This window comes from Poecilia reticulata, chromosome 5, assembly GCF_904066995.2.
Source record: "Poecilia reticulata chromosome 5, P_reticulata-male-v2, whole genome shotgun sequence".
Classification (NCBI taxonomy): Eukaryota; Metazoa; Chordata; class Actinopteri; order Cyprinodontiformes; family Poeciliidae; genus Poecilia; species Poecilia reticulata.
The window spans coordinates 33,233,830-33,253,762 of NC_088834.1; the positions used below are offsets into that span (position 1 = coordinate 33,233,830).

The 19,933-nt window shown below is 39.6% G+C and overlaps 1 protein-coding gene across 8 annotated transcripts in view; it reads right to left on the reverse strand.

Moving 5' to 3' along the window:
- Positions 1-19,933, reverse strand: part of foxp1b (forkhead box P1b) — a 363,905-nt gene that overhangs the window by 177,933 nt on the left and 166,039 nt on the right. For all 8 annotated transcript variants that reach the window (XR_014087696.1, XM_081607521.1, XM_081607520.1 and 5 more), the window contains one exon: positions 7,117-7,286. Coding sequence is in view for 7 of the 8 variants with exons in the window: in XM_081607521.1 (XP_081463647.1) it covers positions 7,117-7,275 (159 nt within the window). In the remaining variant the exon portion in view is untranslated. The remainder of the gene's footprint in view (positions 1-7,116; positions 7,287-19,933) is intronic.

The following is a 19,933-nucleotide window of genomic DNA, read 5'->3' on the forward strand; positions in this document are numbered from 1 at the left end:
CTTGGTATTACCAGAGATCATAAACCAGCTACTACTTTAAATGATTCATCTCTAGTGGGGTACTATCCTTTAATCTTGATACAGAAACTTTTTGTACAAAAAGTTTTATCTTTTATGTTGAGAAACTTAGTTATTTATTCAGAGAGGACACCTGGCAGATTTTCCAGCTATGGTAGGAGATGTTTGAGTGTGAGCATGTGTCCATTTTGATTATGGCAGAGTAACGTAATTCTTGAGATGCCCCTCCTGCCGCCCACATCAGCAGGGTGTGTAAACAGGATGTCAACCTAAGCAACACAATATTTTAAACTAGGGGCTTTGGCACACATGCAGCCTGTGCTCCGTCTCTTCCCAGCAGGAAAGATAGACTCAACAAAACGGATGAGTTCATAGGCAAAGCAGAGGTGTTGGGTGGTTTACCTCCTGGAAACTCACTAACAAAAACGGAGAGAGAGAAAAAGATCACAACGAAACATAAAGACTCCCATATTTAAAAATGAATGTATGTCGCGATATAGAAGAAAGTAAACCACCATATTTTCACTGATAGAAAAGTTTTTTCCCCCACTTTCTTTAATAATGATCCCCCACCCCCAACATGGCGACGCATCACTGTTCAATTTTCACCTCCATCTGTGTGATTATTAATCAGATCACACATCAATTGCCAGAACCAGCACAAAAATCCAGCCTGTAATAAAACTGTCATGTGCTGTGGTATAAAGACAGATGTTGCCAGTTGTGTGATAACATAATTAAACTGTTCTGTGAGGGATTCCATAAAATTATTCAAATTGGACTAGCACTATCATTTTACCAATAAGCAATTTAGGGCAATATGCAGTGTCATAACACTGATGTTATCCTCTCTCCCAGATTTTTCCAATAAGCCAGAGCCTTGGCTTGGAAATCCTGTGGAAATATGAACGTGGTGCATGACGATACCTGAGCATTGGTGGAGAAGTTATGAAAAAAAAGACATTGGAGGATTCTTTTAGTGGGATGAGTTGCTAGTAGGTACACAAACCTACAATAAATGTTACCTACAAACTGAATATAATATGCTCAATTTGGTTTTTCATTTGCCCTCATCTGGACCAGAAAAACGATATGAAGCCCTTGCTAGCTGCTATGCATTCAATCTGACTATTAGCCAACAAAAGGAGACTTAGTGCCAAAGACTAGCAACAACTGTACTTGAGGGGTAATCTTCAAACATCTCTTGGATACTTCAAAATGCTCACTGCATATCTGTGAGTTCCTGTCAGGAAGGATTTGACAATAAATCACCTTAAAAGGTTAAAACATGGAGAGGTTTTAGGAAAATGTTGGGGAAATTCCTCTGAATCCCCCTTTTGTTTGTGCTTACAAACGGAGTAAACATTTGACAGGAAAAGTTGTGTTTTTAAAGAATTTGTTATTACAGTAATATATTAAGTCTGAGCAATCTATAGATAGTTTTATTTTATGTATTTCTAATTCTAAAGTAGTCCTAATTCCAATAAAAAGTGCTTTGCTTGTGTTTCGCAAGTAAGTAAAGGCTTTATCACTATCTAGCCAGGTTAAAAAGAGCATCTCTTTAAAGAAGAGTTATTCAGTTCAGGATTTTAGTCTGAGTATTTTAGATCTAAAATTAGAGATGATCATATTTGATCCAGACACGCTAGATATTGCTAAATCTGGCAAGTTGATTTATACTTGGGTATCCTATTTTATTACTTCCCAAACGGAAATAACACAAATTCACTCTGACATAATATTGTTGTTCCTGTCCGGAACTTTAGCTGGAGATGGGCACCAGAACCTCCTGACCCCACAAGGGACAAGGGTGTACAGACAATGGATGGATGGATAATATTGTGTTATGTATATATTAATATTATATATATTATTATATATCTTGTTACATCCTTACTTGCCAGTGTTCTCTCTACTGTTCTATTCTGTAATCTCTAAAGAAAGAGCTGTTGGTGAATTAAAAAAACAGCATTTCCACCTTGTGAAGCCTCCGCAGGGGACGGTCTGTTGCATTATGCAAACGGGAAATATGGGCCCACTCAGCTCTTTGTGCAGCCACAGTAATGCGTGTCACTCTGTCCTCTCTTTACACGCAACAGGACCAACACCTCGACCAGAACAAGAGAAGAAAAAAAAGCCCACCACTGAATGGTTTACTGTCAAAACAGAACAAAACTGAGTGAATAACCCAACAAAAAGGAAATTATATTTTCTTGTTTTGCATTTTCAGAATCACACAGTAAACTTCAGATCATCAAAACATGAAAAAAGAAACCTCCAAAATACAGGATGTTAAAGTTTAATGCTTTGTCCGCAGAAATCGGGTGTGATGTAACAATGAGCGTGAATAAACAGGTGTGACAAAACTGAGCATAAATCACAGGAAATATTGGGAGGAATATCCAGAGAGCTGCAGCTTCAGAGTCGACTAAAACGGCCAGATATCGTTACTGTCATCACCTTGAGTGTCGCAACATGTTTATCTGACAGCTGCAGCTTCACAACACAACTTCCTGTTACAAAATCATTTAAATCACAAAACAGGCTATTGCAAAAGCGCCATGTGTTCAGACAATTGGGGTTTTGGCATTTTATTCCTCCCCTTTCAGTATCTTCACTTCCTCATGTGAATAACGTTAAAACCACAACTTCTGCGGCGCAAACAACTACTGAGAGAAAATAAACACTCAGATTCTGTGGCAGGCGAACGTTACGAGAGGATAAGGGAGAGAAAAAAAACTGTGGTCAACCGACATCTGAAAACTGCTTGCAGACACTTTGTGTGATATTAAAAATAATAAGATGTATGAAAATATTTATAAGCATCTTAAAGCATTACAACACAACTGATGGCACGCCAAGTTCCTTTTACACTGAGATTGGCGTAATTTCAACAGCAGTAAAAGAAAAAAACATAAAAACAGGCATTTCTCACACAACCCCCCCCGTTACTCTTGATTCTTAACAAACAGTATTTGACTTACTAATAAAGATGCTTATATCAAGCTTATGGTCCACTTCCCCCAAATCTGACTAGTCCAACAAGATGAATTCCCCTGTCAGAATCAAGATGATCAAACAGATTACAATTATTTCATCCCCCATCTTCATTAATGAGGACTGTCTTTCATAGTTATGTTCTCTAATAAGAATAAATGATATGCCACCACCAGGTTTGTTGTTCCCACTTACTCAAGGGATTCTCAGACATTTCCACTTTGAATCGAAGGTACGTTTGAGATTGATTTCAAACGCTTGGATGTTTTTGAGGAGAACAAAGACACAAAAAAGGAAGCAAAAAGCCTCTTTTGTGTTGGTTAAAGCTGTATGAGAAAAAGGCCACAAATTAAACTTAAAAGAAAAGACTGAGTTGCCAAGGAAGTGGAAAGTTATCAAGCGATAATGAAAGGATCCTAACTCCCCAAGGACAATTAACATGGTTTGTTGTGCAGGAATGAGAATCCTGCGCAGATGGAGACACTGACTGTCGGCAGCAAAAGAAGCCAAACAAAGTATTGTGACAGGAGCTGAGAGAGACATCTCATCTTTTGTCTCCATCAATTTCATTTACCACCTCCATTCAGATTGACATGCTGCCCTTTATTTCAAATCCAGGCCAAAGAAATGAACAATTAGATGTGTTCTAGATGTGTAAAATGGAAGGATTGTGAGCACAAATCCGAGAGCAGAAAACGTGACCCCTAGCAACAGAGGCATGCGATAGAGTACTTGCCCTTTTTGCTGCTGACAAACAATGCTCTTCTGAAATCATCTTCTTTAGAATTGTAAAACAGTGTTAGTGGGTGAACCAAGGTAGCATTTCTGGATTTAAAAACCTACACATTTAGTTATTTTTGCCCAATAAAATGGCAAAATTATGTACTGTTATGTTGCTATACTTTGCTCAGTAGTTGCCAATTTGATTGTTAAAGAACCCAACCTGTAGAGTGTTGAACATTATTAAACATTTGCATCAGATCTCTATATAGATATACCATGTTTAAGATGTGTCTAATAAATCTCACACTTCTAAGGCAGCCAGTGGTTTGATCGGTCAAAATATTGTGCTCTTGTTGCTAGAGTTGGTCCCGATTTAAATAAGGGAGAAACATAAAGTCCATGTATAAATTGTGACACCAGAAATATCAGAACCAACCAAATGCATCCAAGCAAACCATTGCAAAGCAGATACTACTTACCAATTTTATTAGCTAACTGTTAGTGTTAGTGAGTTTTACTGTCCTCCCAATACTAACAAGTCGCATGTATTTTGTATTTACTGCCACCCAACAATTTAAAAGTACCAAAAGGTTATTGAAAAGACATCGTAGTCAGAACAAAAGGCAAATAAAAAAATAATTCCTTTCTTACTTCAAAATAAGTCGCAAACATAGATAGCTTAGAAGAACTCACTCTGGGATCATAAGAACTCATTTTCTGTCAGGTCCTGACAAAGACATCTTGAGAGAGATTGTCACATATTGACTAAAATGTGTTAACTTCCAACTAAAAAGATGTTTTTTAAAACTATTTTAAATGCTGTCAAGGCACCAATATTTGCACCGCTAAACAATTGGCAGCATTGTAGCCAAAACGGCGCTACTCTAATACTGTTTCTATCTCATCTTAGTGTCGAGTATGCATCCATAGGCCTGTCACGATAACAAATTTTGCTTAAAAATTATTTTGATAAACGATAATATTGTTTGAAGACCTTTTTACACTGATTTAATGGAAATGACATAATAATGCATGCTATGTCCTGCCAAAAATAGATGCACTTTATTTTCAAAAGAACACTAAAAACTGGAACCAATAAACAAAATAAACAAAACAAACAAAAACAAAAATAAAATTGATTCTCAGTCTCCATTAACAAAAAAACGTACTGAATAAAAACTAAACAACATAAAGCCAAAGTGGAAATAAATACTGCATTTAACTAAAAGAGTGCAGATTATGAAGTCTGTATACTATATTGCACTTCAGTAACCACTAGATTTAGATGAAGACGGGCACATCCCACTACCTAATGCCTCCCTTAAGCCCAGTTCACGCTACACAATTTGTTACCCTGATTTTTTCCTTACGATAATCTTAGAACGTTGGGCGATCTAAGATTGTCGCTTGCAATTTCGTAACCGATCACCCTGCAGTGTGTGGTGTGTTACGACTGATCGGGTCCAGTTGGTATATCGTCGTGGCCGCTCCGATCTAAATCAGGGGTTTTCCCCGACTGGGAACGTTAACGTTCATAACACTGTTGAATGTGACAGGCAACCAATCAGAAACCTCCGTGCTTTCTGAGGGGAAAGCACAGAGGGGAATCCTAAACAGCTGACGCAGTGCAACCCAAAGTCCAGAGGACATCAGAGATGATTCACTGTCATCAATAGAAAGAGAAAAAGGCAGGAAGAGACGATAAAGCCAATAAATTAAAATGAGGTTGATCATTTTAATTTATCGTGCGATTAATTGATTTATTGTTTATTGTGACAGGCCTACGCATCTATGCCACTTTCTCCCTCCGCCTTCCTGCCTCACATTTATCAAATTTGTAACCCCATTGTCTTTACGGAGCATATTAGATAGGGCCCCTGGCAAAGAATGAAGGAAAAGTCAACAGGAATTAGATGTCAGTGCAACTGTTTACTCAACTGTGGCCTGCAGTTATTGAAATTTTATCCATGGTTTTGTGTGACTACTGCGGTAATGCATTCAGTACGGCTGTGCTTTTCTCACTGACGACTGGAGCTGGAGAAAAAGGGACATGTGGGAGATGAGATCAAGGATTGGGATCTAAGAGAGGATGGTAGGAGATCAGGAGGATCCCAAGGAGCCGGACACACACTGACCCATCCTTGCTACAAGGACCTGCTGCAGGAAAATGTTTTTCTTCAGATTGTGTGATTGTATATTAGAAAATCATCTGACAGCTGCTATGATACAGATCCAAACGAGTCAATGAATGATTCCCATATACAAATACAAGGGAAAAAGAGTAATAGAACATTGTGGTCTTTATAAAGGCTGACCCACACTCTACTGAATGTTTCACTAAAGGCGCTTTTCCACTAGTCCGCTGTCAACTATGATGGACTAGTTTACAGCAGTGTCTGATTCTCTTCCAAAGGCCACGGGAATATTTTTGGAATCATTTGAACACTTTGAAATCCAAGATTTAAAATCTACCTTTCTTGGCTTCTTTATTTTTTTTACGATTCTGTTGAACATGGAATATTTTTACACAAGAAATAGATGCAGCCCTAACCAGGGGCCAATAATCATACAGGGTGCTGTAACTATCATCATCATCATCAAAATACCAAAATTGCTCTCCTGGAACTTGATAAATGATAACACTGAGTCACTGCTTTGCTCCACTACCATCCCCCCTCCTCCATGTTCTGTGCTGCAGGACTGTTACACACACTGATGGATGTGCTGTGACAACAGACAACAGCAGAGAGCCTGGGCATCATCACCAAACAGTTCCTGACAACAACCCACGTTGTGAATATATCGGAGACCAAGATAGCAGAAGACACACTGATCTTTTCAGTGCTGTTTCCTTAAACGCACTGTCGTGTGCCACATATAACATTGACACCAACAGAAAGAGCTTGTCTATGTGTCTTAAGTCTGCCATTTGAGCTTCAGCTTCAACGACACCATGGGTCTCCACATGGCGTCTGAGTGTGAGGCTTGTTTACAACGAGCCAGAGGAAAAAGTCTGTCATCCTATTGGATGTGATCATTTCATAACTGTCTACAGAATCCTGTAGCACCTACAAGCTTAAAATATGTCTGAACATGATGATAAATATTTGATTAAGATGCAGATGCTCCGAGCAAGGATAAACACTGGCAACCAAACAATCACACAGAAAAGAGCACTTCCCCTTCCTAAAATATTCAAAACGGGCCTCAATATACATAAATAATAATAATAATGTGTTTACGTGCCGGATGTACTGGGAGGTGGGATTAATTATTAAGTGGCACTTTGAGCAGTAGGTTGGGCCTGCTGTTGACGTGGCTTAATAAAGTGAAGACAGGTGTGAAAACAGAAGGGTTGGGGCGGAGCATGGGGTGTACCTGGTGCTGCTGGAGATGCAGGAGGTCTGCAGCCGTCACGTCCACCAAAGGTGTGGCACTTTTAGGCGTTCCCTCCTGGAGTATACCGTCCATGTTTGTGCCTCCATTCTGATTGGCTGGTCCATTGCTCACCGTTTCAGTGGTGGAGTCTTGCATCATGACTTAAAAACCTGCGAGGAAAGAAAAGGAGAGGAGACAGTCGTTACAATGGGAAGTCATGAAGCAAAATTTGAAATAACAGAGCGGTTATCGCTATGGAGATAAAAAGTTAAGCTTTTAAAGCAATATTTTCAGTTTTACTGAGTGACCAGAGTTTGTCTCTAGATCCTTCACCAATTGCTCCAAACTGGTGCAGGCAGAGACACTTCCCCTTGCCTACAAAAAAGACTAAGTAATCGGTTAAACAAATTGACGACTCACATTTTCTTTGTTTTTATGTTTTAAATATATGCAATAAACTAACTTGCGTTAAACCTATGGGATACTCATTCTTATTTTCATCCATCCCACAGTTTTACCTTTTTAATTTCACCTAGAGGACCAGAACAGGCTAATTTTTAATTTTGATCAGCCCTGATTGGCCAGTGGGTTTCTAAAGGGGCAATATTATGTTTTAATATTGCCCCCTGTGCTATAAAATGTGACACAAGGGGCAATGAAACCTTCAAATGTTATAAAAATGCTATATATACCAAATATGACTTAAACCAATTTTGACTAATATTTAGTGTCTTGAAATTAGGCCTCTGAATCTTTGGCTTTTTCTGAAAGTCATCAAAACAGCGCTCCTCTACTAAAACTTTAACAATGTTTTTACCAGCATTGCTGGTAAAAACATTGCTGGTAAGTAGCTTCTGTAATAAACCCAGCAGGTGTGCAATTCCACCAAGTGTTTGCTAATTGCTGCTGGTTAGTCTGAAGGAGCTGAGTGGGGGAGTGTAGCTCACAGAGCTTCCACCTCTGTAGTTCATGTTCATTATACGGCAGCTCTCAGGAGGAGCTTCATCTCAAAGTCAGAGCAAGACCCACCCAGGAGCATAATTTGAAGATCAGATCGCGCATGCATTGATACCACAGTGAAGTTAACTTCAAGCTAACTTAAAGTTAGCTTGAAGTTCACGGAGCTAACGCCTTACTCCGCCGTTAGCTCCACTCCCCCTCCAACGCTCAGAGGTTCACTTAGGCTCTAAGTAAGTGAACCTTCAAGCGCTTGAGGAAGGAGCGGTAGAGAACAGCTTTCCGAAATTAGCATTCATAAATTGGATTAACCTTGAGCTAAACGCCGTTTAATGTTGTCCACAAAGTCCACAAAGCCAGGAACCACGTGAGCAACGAGACACAAACAGGGTCTCAGGTCGGCACACAATGGTAGCATCAAGACAACTATGACAACGGCAAGGAACCAGGGGGAACGGAGGAGACAGGTAAGTCTAAATACACAGGGGAAATAATCAAGGCAACAAGATTAACTAATAAATTACCTAATAATCACACACAAAACCCACATCCACACAAGTGGCTGATTTTCAGACCTTTGCAGAGGTAGAAAATGTCAGTTTCTCATGCACAGAGCCTTGCCAAAACAATTTGAAATTCTTGGCAAAGTTGTTAAAATTCCATAATTCCATTCAAAAAGTTCAACTTTCACAAGTTATAGATTCAGGGGCTATAGTTTAAACGATTTAAAGTATTCCTTTGTTTATTGTTACATAATTTGGGCTTACAGATCATAAAACCTACAAAAACAGGAATTCAAAAAATTTGAATACTGTGAAGAAATCAGTCCAAATTTTTGAGGGAATGTTGTAAATTGAGTGTGAGACACTAATCATCTACTAAGCTCAAAGCAAGGAGGCTGGCTGTTCACAGAGTGCTGTGTCCAAGTATATCAATGGAAAGTCTAGTGGAAGGGCAAAATGTGGCAGGAGAAGATGCATCAGCAAAAAAGATGACCGTGGACTTCAATGGATTATAAAACAGAGAAGACTCAAGAATCTGGCAGAGATCCAAAGGGTGGAATGAGGCGGGAGTACCAGCTTCAAAACCCGCCACAATCAGATGCTACACTATTAGGTTCCCCAGGTCAAGCTGCTTCTGAACTTGAGCCAACGTAGGAAGCTCAAGTTCTCAACTGTGCCAAGGAGAAGAAGGGTGAGGCCATTGACCAAGGGTTTGGAGGAGGACGGGTGAGAAACTGAACCCAAACTGCTTGAGGTCCATTGTGAAGCATCCACAGTCAGTCATGGTTTGGGGCGCATTGTCCGCTGCAGATGTTGGTAAACTCTGCTTTCTTAAATCCAAGATCACTGCAACAATCTACCAGAATATTTTAGAGGACTTCATGATTTCATCAACCAGCAGGACCTGGCCTCTGCCCATGCCACCAGAAGCACCTGGTTTGGTTAATAAGGCATTCACACACTCTCACATGGTCTCTAAAAGGTAAATTAAATGGCTGTTTTTCTTTGCAAATCCTGTTCACAGTGAGACTGACACATTCAAGTGGGACTCAGGTTTTGTTTGTGTTCTTCATAATAGAGTTCTTACAGGGCTGTATTGGTGGTGGAGAGGGGCTCTAGCTCACATCGCAGAGGAACCCAACCTGAGTTGAGGGAGAGCAGAGGAGCCCAAGAAAACACTGCAGCTCCAAAAACTAAACACTTTCTATGGAAATGGATATATTTACTCGCATGGGTCCCAGAAGAACCGCGGCAGAATGGCTTTTTAATGGGAAACAGGGCCATTGTGTGAGGCCTGCCAAAGGATCTCCTTGAGAAACATCCAATCTGAAGCCACGTGAAAAACATGTCGAGTCCAGGAGGGGTGCTCAATTAACAGCAAAAAAAAGTTGGAATATTAAGTAACCCTTGCTGAGTACGATGAAATGTTGTCTTCCATAATTTAATCCAACTCCAGAGGATCACACATAAACACTAGCTGTGCAGTTTTAAACGTAAATGAATGCAATATGTAGAAAATGTGCCAGGAGTTATGAGTGTTAAGAGATATTTGTTACATCCTGTGATGTCTTTTGGATACATAGAAAAGCCAGACAGACACGCCTCCCTGTTTATTGCCTGGAGAAGTGCCAGTGACACCAGCGTATGTATTTCTGCGCCTGTGTTCCTAAAATCAGCGGGATGATTTACAGCTATTGTGTGCCGGTTGCAGACCTTTTTTGCTGCAGCGCATCTAGCTTCCCCAATTTCAGGACAGTTAATGAAGCTGATCAAGTCAGGCAGAAGCAAATTAATGTGGCTGATTAATTATTTATATGAAGCAGAATAAATGCCCTTAAAATACTGGACCTCATCATGTGAGAGTGTGAAAATGGAGCTAAACACAAATTTCTGAGTTTCGAAACACTCGGGTACAGATCTGATCAGATCAGGTCCTCCACTCTTCTAGACACCACAGGGACCCACACTCAGACTGACAGACAGGAAATTGAGGTTGACAACTTGTCGCACCAGAATATTTACAGAGCATATGTGAGACGAGATCTGGATGTAAAACTAACAAAAGAAATAAACCTGATAAAGAGGTGTTTACATCCTTGTTCAGTTTCCCAGCTCTGAACTATGTTATGGATAAAATGATTCTGTGTCCTTCCTCTGTCTCTTTTATCTGCTTACATGCACACTGCTGCACGCTTGCATACCCATAACATATAAAACTGGTGACAGTCACACATAAACAAAAACTGATTAAGCAGACCGACACCCCTTAGAGAGGGTGCAGAATGAGGAGAATAAAAGCAGAACTCGTGCTACAATCTTTGCTTCATTTGGTGTCACCATGGTGTGCTAAGTGGAGCCCAGCGCAGGATGGGGAACGTCGCTCTGTATCTATTCCATTTGTATGACTTGTAACATTTTATTCTTTTCGGCATTACAAGCTTGTTTTATACTTAACCAAATCTCATTATTTCTCAAGGTAATAACACTGGTCGGGTCCTGAAACTGGTAAACGGACGTGGGTGCTGCACAGAAGGGGAAATGGCTGAACTACAACAACCATTTCTAAATGAGTCATCTGACACTATGGCCTCTGCCGGTTCAGTTGTGTGTCATGACACCCCTGCGTTTTTGGGGCCTGTCTGTGCAGCTCAGACCCATCCCACAGGTCCCGATTTCTGGGATGGTCTTCGTTCACCCACCCACCCAATCTCACCCTCCTCCTTCCCACCCCAGACAGATGTTGACCTAATTCACCCCTCTAGTCTGGCACAGCCTCGCTTCGAAATGAGATTTAAAAAAAACAAACAAAAATAACAAAGAGAGCAGCTGGAATACAGTCGGCCACCGACTCCATATACAAGACCTTTCACGACCAATTAGAAAAACACATGCATCCTTGCAAAATAAAATCCATTTGAAATAGACCATGTACCTGCACTTACTTTTTCAAATAAATGCAAAAAGAGAGAAAAAAGACAGGACCTCCCTTTTTTTCTTCTGAAGCTACATAAAAGAGCCAAAAGCAATGGCTATTATACATGCACTGTCGTTTTGTGCAGGGAGTTTTTTATAATTGTAACGGAAAGGTGTAAATGCACGGCATCTCCAAAAGTAATCAAGAGAATGAGCCGCGGGGCTATTTTAATGTATGCAAAAACTAGTGACCCACAATGAAGGAGAGAACGGCTCCAATGAATGCAAAGTAATGCATGCGAGCTTGGAAGCGGCACTGATGAGGGGACGGCTAAAATTAACACCCAATTAATTTTTGAATTGACAAACAAATGAAACCCATAAATCTACTTTCTCATTAATTTCACCACAGAATAATTCAAAGCTGCAATATTACAAATGAAAAAAAATTTGGAGAAAAAAAAAGAAAATGAAAAAAGGGCATTATCCATCATAAATATCAAGCAGATAGGAAAGAGCCTTATTAGAGAGCTGTGCTGATAATGGTGTTAATCTGTGAAGCACTGAGGCGAGGGGGGGCGGGGGGGGGCATCCTGAGCTGAGGGGCAGTTTGACCATGTGACGTTTGTTTATCAGCCTATTTATTTTCACTTCATTTCAGTGGATATTCTTGTATTTGATGACTCAAAAGGCTCTAAATGTTCCCATCTGATCTGTTTTAACAACACGCTTACATTAAGCTATAATTATGGGTCAAGCGGTCTGTGTAAAAGGGGGTGCAGTTGCTGGGGTGACAAAACATACTTTGCGCACAAACATTTGAAAACAACACAATGCACAAAGGGAGACATTTATTATTATTAATGGTGCATGTCTGTTTTTTTATTTTTTTTGGTGGGGGGGGGAGAAAATATATAGCCTTTCTGTCATAGTTGGTGGGTGGAAGTGGTGAGGATAAACACTGAGACCCAGGTTATGGTGAAGATGATGATGTTTAATGATAGATGTACGAAACAACGGGGAGCACAAGGAACACAGGGAAACAGACTGGTACACACGACGTTAGACGAGGATCCGACGAAGAACACAGACAACAGGTGAGACTAAATACACACGGGGTTAATCAAGGGAACGAGACACACCTGGGAGACAACGGGGAAGACGCAGAGACAGGACTCACAGGGAACAGGATCACACAGAAAAACTCAAAAATAAACACACAGAAACACAGATCATGACACTTTCCAGAGTTATTGGCACACTGATAAGGATATGTAAATAGTTAAAAAAAATAACTCCAGTGGCAGTAATGTAGTGGTGTAATCTCAAACTGAACCTTTTGTTAAATCCGTAGTCAATGGGAGGAAAAGAAAATCCCCATATATATAAATATTAGTTTCAAGCAAACTTGCCGGTGGAACTTTTATTAGTATATTGGAATCTCTTCAAAATAAATGTAACAGAAGCATTTTTTTATTCATACTGTACTTTTTAAAATTCTCAAACTATTTAAGGGTTTGAGAACCCTTTCTCTCTGTATTTATATGATATAACACAAACACCTGTTTTTCTCTATCATGTTTTCAAAGCCATATCATACCACAGTAAGGATGCCAAGTCCCTCCGCAGCCTATCACCCAGCTTTCATGACACCCAACCCTAAAGTTGCTCCCTAAAGATCTAGTCTATGTTGTGGTCTGTCATTCATCAAGATCATTGAGGCACTCTTTATCTTACCACTTCAATTAACCGTGTTTGTAGCAGTAAACCCTACCAGAAGCCAAATCTCCACTACATTTTACAGTAAGTATCTGTACTTTCTACTTCACTACATTTCTACAAAAGTGTCGCGTTACTCGTTACATCCAAGTCTCGTTGCTCTTTTTTTCCATTAAAATGTGAAGTTCAGGGATTTAAGGTGGCGCCATAAAATCCCAGCAATAACGTGACTTAGTGTCTGTTGTCACCCATCGGCTCCACCTTTACTCGCACGCGGAGCTCCAGACATGCGCAGTGGTTTCCTCTGAGCGTCATTAATATAATAGCGCTGCATAAATCATAAGATATGGCGACATGTAAAATCAGCAGCGCTTCGCTTTCACAGACGGTGGAACTTCGTCCAATTTTTAGCATCACTTGGAAGGAAAGTTTAAAGAAAGGTAAGATCTGTGGACGTGATGCTAGCAAAGCTAGCTGTATTTACTGAAACACATGTTGCATCTGCGATGAAAAAAAGTTGTCACTCATGCGCTGAATTCCTGTGTGGAGGTTTTGACTGAGGTGTTGCATATATGGGACAACGCTGTGACCAAAGTGCAATATAGTAATATGACATTCATGGACGATCCGATTCTTCTGGACGGATCTTGACCAAGTCCTATAGTGCTGAAGCCTCACTGAGAGCCGTTCTTTGTTCTTGTAATGCTCTGCGTGCACTGCAGTAGCTATTTTATTTTATATTTAATTGGCGAATAAATAAAACAAGAACGTATGAACACAGAGCATGCTCATTGCTCTTTGTTTTCATCACCTGTCATGGTGGCAGACATTGCAGGAGGAGGGAGGATGAGAACAGTCACGGTGCTCCTCCTGCTTGGTTACTTCTTCCTTATTGGGCCTTGGACAGTGTTCATAGTTGAGCGTTGTTAATTGCTGTTTAATGGTGCAGACAATTATTATTTCTGACATTGGCAATATGGGCAACTGCCCAGGGTGTTATTTTTTTAGGGATGGCAGGAGACCTCTGTGTATTGTGGCACAGAGATGAAAGCAAAACAGAATGAAGAAGAGTTTGAATTGATACTGGTTACATTTATTTCAGCTCTAAGTGTTTAATATCTAGGTGTTTTTATGGGAAAGTGAATCTTTCAGATCAATTTGAGAAGCAGTTTTGATAGGTGCACTTAATGTTATTGTCATGTAGCATGGGGTGCTGGTTTTGATTTGGTCTTGGGTTCAGTGGTCTAGACTACAACTCTGCTACGAGGCTCCTTGGTTCCATGTCCTCCTCTGCCAGTTGGATTTCTTTCAAAATAAATGTGTGGCAAAAAAGTGAAGTTCATGTTATGTTAGGACAGGAGACGAGATGTTTCCATCCCTGAAATTATGATGCATAGAATCACATATCTAAGTCTAAACTGTTACAGAGTAAACTCAATAAAAACATGCTTTATCTGCGGCATTGTTTATTAAAATGGCACATTACTGATGTATTAAAATTAAAGACGATTGGTACACTTAATGATATTAGTGATTAGGTAATGCATTCAGCGAGTACTTTTACTTTTAATACTTAAGTATTTTTAAAAGCCAGTACTTTTTTACTTTTACTTAAGTAGAATGTTAATGTGGTACTTTGACTTTTACTTAAGTACATTTTTTGAGTACTTTCTCCACCACTGCCGGAACCACATGCTTTCATCAGCAACACTCTGAGTGGCTTTGGTGTGAATCAAAGGGTGATTCTATCAAAGGATCTGTGATGCTAAAGGCTACGGGAATCTTGTGTATGGTCTTCTAAACTATTTGAAATACCAAGATTTTACATGAAATACTGGTGTCCTCTACCAACAAACTAAAAATGATTCTCCTTTTTGTGTTTCAGGAAGATAATTAACCAAAACAGAAAAAAAACAATAAAATCAACTTTCTTTCGTGAAATGGTATTGAATGGACTAAGATCTGTTCTATTTAGGCCTGTCACGATAACAAATTTTGCTGGACGATTAAGTGTCTAAAGAATTATTGCGTTAAACGATATTTTTGTTTCAAGACCTGTTGACACTGATTTAATGGAAATTACTAATAATGCATGCAATTTCCTGATAGATACACCTTATTTTCAAAAGAACACATATCACTGGAAAATAAACTAAATAAAACAACCAAAAACAAAAATAAAATGGATTCTCAGTCTCCATTAACAAAAAACGTACTTGAATAAAAACTAAACATAAAGCCAAAGTGGAAATAAATACTGCATTCAACCAGTGCAGATTGCAGATTATGAAGTCTGTATACTATATTGCCCTTCAGTAATCACTAGATTTAAATAGAGAAAACGGGCACATCCCACTACCTAATGCAGTAGTTCATACTACACCATTTTTTGCCCCTATTTTCTCCTCATGACAATCTTAGATCGTTGGCGGATCTAACCGATCATCCTGCAGTGTGTGGTGTGTTACGGTAGATCGTCGTGGCCGCTCCGATCTAAATCAGGGGTTTTCCCCGACTGGGAGCTTAACGCTGAATGTGACAGGTAGCCAATCAGAAAGCGCGGATTCTCCTCCGTGCTTTCTGAGGGGAAATTACGGAGGGGAATCCCAAACAGCTGACACGGCGCAACCCGAAGTCCAGCGGACATTGGAGATTATATGTGGTATCCAGTGGTGGGAAGTAACGAAGTACAAGTACTTTGTTACTGTACTTAAGTACAATTTTCATGTATGTGTACTTTACTTAAGTAGATTTAATAATGGGTACTTTCTACTTTTACTCCACTACATTTTACAGTAAGTATCTCTACTTTTTACTTCACTAAATTTCTACAAAAGTGTCGCGTTACTCGTTACATCCAAGTCGCGTTGCGTTTTTTGTCCGTTAAAATGTGAAGTTTAGGAACTTAAGGTGGCGCCGTAAAATCCGAGCAATAACGTGACTTAGTGTCTGTTGTCACCCATCGGCTCCACCTTTACTCGCACGCGGAGCTCCAAGACATGCGCAGTGGTTTCCTCTGAGCGGGAGAAGATGTCTGTCTAATCGTCAGTAATATAATAGCTGCATAAATCATAAGATATGGCGACATGTAAAATCAGCAGCGCTTCGCTTTCACAGACGGTGGGACTTCATCCACCTTTTAGCGTCACTTGGAAGGAAAGCTTAAAGAAAGATAAGATCTGTGGACGTGATGCTAGCAAAGCTAGCTGTACTGACAGACACACATGTAGCATCTGCGATAAAAAAAAGTTGTCACTCATGCGCTGAATTATTGTGTGGAGGTGTTGACTGAGGTGTTGCATATATGTGACAACGCTGTGACCAAAGTCTGCATTGATATGACATTCAGGAACGATCCGATTCTTCTGGATGGATCTTTACTGATTAAATCTATTTCAGTTCTAAGTATTTAATATCTAGGTGTTTTATGGGAATGTGGATCTTTCAGATCAATTTCGGAAGCAATTTTGATAGGTAAAACTTAATTTGTTTGTGTCAGGTAGCGCAGGGTGCTGGGTGCTTGGGTAGGTGGTCTTGACTACAACTCTGCTACGTGGCTCCTAGGTTGCATGTCCTCCCCATCCACATTTCTGTTGGATTTCTTTAAAAATAAAAGCCACTAGTGGCAAAAAAGTGAAGTTCATGTTATGTGAGGACAAGAGACAAGATGCTTCCATCCCTGAAATTATGATGCATAGAATCACATATCTAAGTCTAAACTATGTTACAGAGTAAACATAATAAAAACATGCTTTATCTCTGGCATTGTTAATTAAAATGCCACATTTCTAATGTATTAAAATTAAATATGATTGGTTCCCTTAATGATATTGTATTAGGATTAGGTAATGCATTCAGCAAGTACTTTTACTTTTAATACTTAAGTATTTTTAAAAGCCAGTACTTTTTTACTTTTACTTAAGTACAAATGTTAATGTGGTAGTTTTACTTTTACTTGAGTAATTTTTTGTCTGTGTATTTGTACTTTTACTTAAGTACATTTTTTGAGTACTTTCTCCACCACTGGTGGTATAATTAATGTTTATTCAACATTTCGTGCAAAGAATATAGAAATGACAAGGGGAGGAGTTGGAGCCAAATTGCTGATAAACCCGGTAACTTTTCAGCTGTTCTTTGTTAACGTGACATAAATACGTTATCATGATTTTTATTCAGTCAGGACTTTACGCTGACTCTAGCCACATGCATCACAGGTAGATTCTAGTAAAGCATTGATTAATGCCTGATATTAAAATTAGTTAACTGGACTTGTAGCCATTATTTTGTGCCCATGTGGCTGGACACCACACAGCACGATTGAACCCGATCGAACCGTTATACCTAGGATTTCTGTAGGCTAGTGTGTCTCTCAGGTTTTGGAAATGGGCCGACAACTCGTGTAGTGTGCGCTGGACATTATACTAAGAAAATAGGGAGGGTCAGTGAAGAGCACCGGAGCTGAGCCTTTTTTCATTTAGTGTCATCAACAGAAATTAATTTATCGTGCGATTAATTGATTCATCGTTTATCGCGACAGGCCTAGTTCTATTAGCAGCAAAGGTTTTACAAAATATTCACAGGAATAGTACTAATAACCTAACCTAATAACTAGAAATGGCAACCTAACCTGTTGCCATTTCTAACTTGAAAAATAAAAACAAAAAAGTGGAAGTCATGTTTCAAACTAGGCAACAGATTGTAGAAATAGAAAAAACTGGCTGTGCTGCTGATTACTAGATGCCTCTCTGCTCTTTGGGGGGAACTGGCTGCAAAATGGAACAAGCATTTGGAACAAACACTGAAGAACAAAAACGAGGGCAAGAGTTTCTGTTTGTTTACTGCTTGTTTTCTCTTGCTCTGCCTCAAATTGGGGGGAGTACAGTACAAACAAGAGTCACATGTGTCTCCCACCTGAGCAGACAGGTTGAAGGTTAAGAACAGCCGGCGGCCAGAGCTCATCAGTCAACCCCTCACTGGAAATCTAATGCTGGTCTCCCTGTCGTCATGCTCACTTGGAATTCGACAACTCAAACAAGTCAGTGGTTGAATCAAGGTAAGGTCGGCCCGTGCAGCTGTGCTTTGACCTTTCTCCGTGTTCTGGTTTTCTGTAATGCTCATGACGGTTAAGCCTCAGCAGCCACCTGCTTCTACTTACCAAGTTCTCACACGGCCTGTTTACACAAGCTCACAACAAAAGCACAACATTTCTTCAATGGGAGATAAAGACACAAAAGAGGAAACAATGGGGAGAGGTTCACTTTAGAGATGTTTAGGTTGGGCTTGGTTGCTAGACTAGACAAGGCATTGGCGTGTACCAAAGGTGCAACAACATAATTCTTCTCAAGGTTTTTCAAGACGCTTATCTGCTACCGTATTTTGGCTCCTGAATCCGGAGAGGGAAGAAGAAAGAAAGAAAAACAGAAACTCCATGTTAAAAAAAAAACTGATATCACAGCCCTCATCAGGGACAACAAACTGCTTTTAGGATGAATCTTTAAAGTTTTATGCTAAACAACAGATGCAGGATTTGGGGGGAAAAAGCAGGAAGCTTTTCCAACTTTTATTTATTTTTTTGGAAATCATCTCCAAAGGGGTTATTTTGAGTTAGAACCACCCTGGGGTTAACATAAAAATACTGATTGTGGACCACCTTACCATTCCTGTATTGGCATTTTCACACCACATCTGTTTGGTTAGCCTTATCATTCTACTCAGGTTGCCATAGACAGGGATATAATCAGGCATCATCAAAACTCTACCACAGGATTAAATGTTTCATCCTGGCATTAGCATAACAATGATAATATCAGTGGGTTGTGTTAATGACTAGTTCACACCACAGAACTAGTTTGTTCATTTAAGCTAGCAGTAGCCTTTTAGCTATGGTCACGACGTCAACAAAGACCTGCTGTATTTATGCAGTGCTGTGGTGGCCTCGACATAGCCCTCCCTGGTTTGAGTCCCAACATGATGACCCTTGCCCCATGTGTCCCCCCTCTCTCATTACCCACCTTCCTGTCTGACCACTCTAAAATTGACTGACTGCACCCCCAAGAGCGGAGATAAGGAAGACCGTAGAGTAGTGTCAACATGGTTTTTACTGTGCTTTTTAATGCATATGATGATATATTTGTACTTTAGGGTGAGAGTAAATAAGCAGTTCCAAGTGTTTTTAGAAGTAATCTGGAGTGGCTTTCAGCTATTCAATCCTTAATTCCATATAACTCCACTGGATATGCATTTTTTAATCCAGATTTTGTTGTTTGTAAATAAAAATGATAAAGAACATTACAAGGATGTTTCTTAATCCCTAAATATAGATTTTAACCCAAACATAATTGTTTTATATGTTTATTTCTTAAACCTATTGCTTGTTAGCCTTAAAAACACTAGAGATTAGGTATTTCTACCCATTTTTTTGTTTGAAAGCTTAACTCAGTGTTCTGTCTCAAACACATATTAAAATTTAGCCAGTCCTGGAAAAGTCTTTGTTTGAACCAGAAATAGGTTAGCAAAATACCCCAAAACTGAGTCATTTATAAACTCAATAGCTTTAAGTGTTGTGACAGATGGCATAATCTCCAAACTCCTAGGAGACTAAAGTAACCCATTCCTCTCTCTCACACTTTGCAGGTATCGTCACTATGAGAGAATATACGTGACCGCGCAAAGCAAAGCAAAGCAAAGCAAAAAAACAAACAAAAAAAGAAAAAAAACAAGAGGAA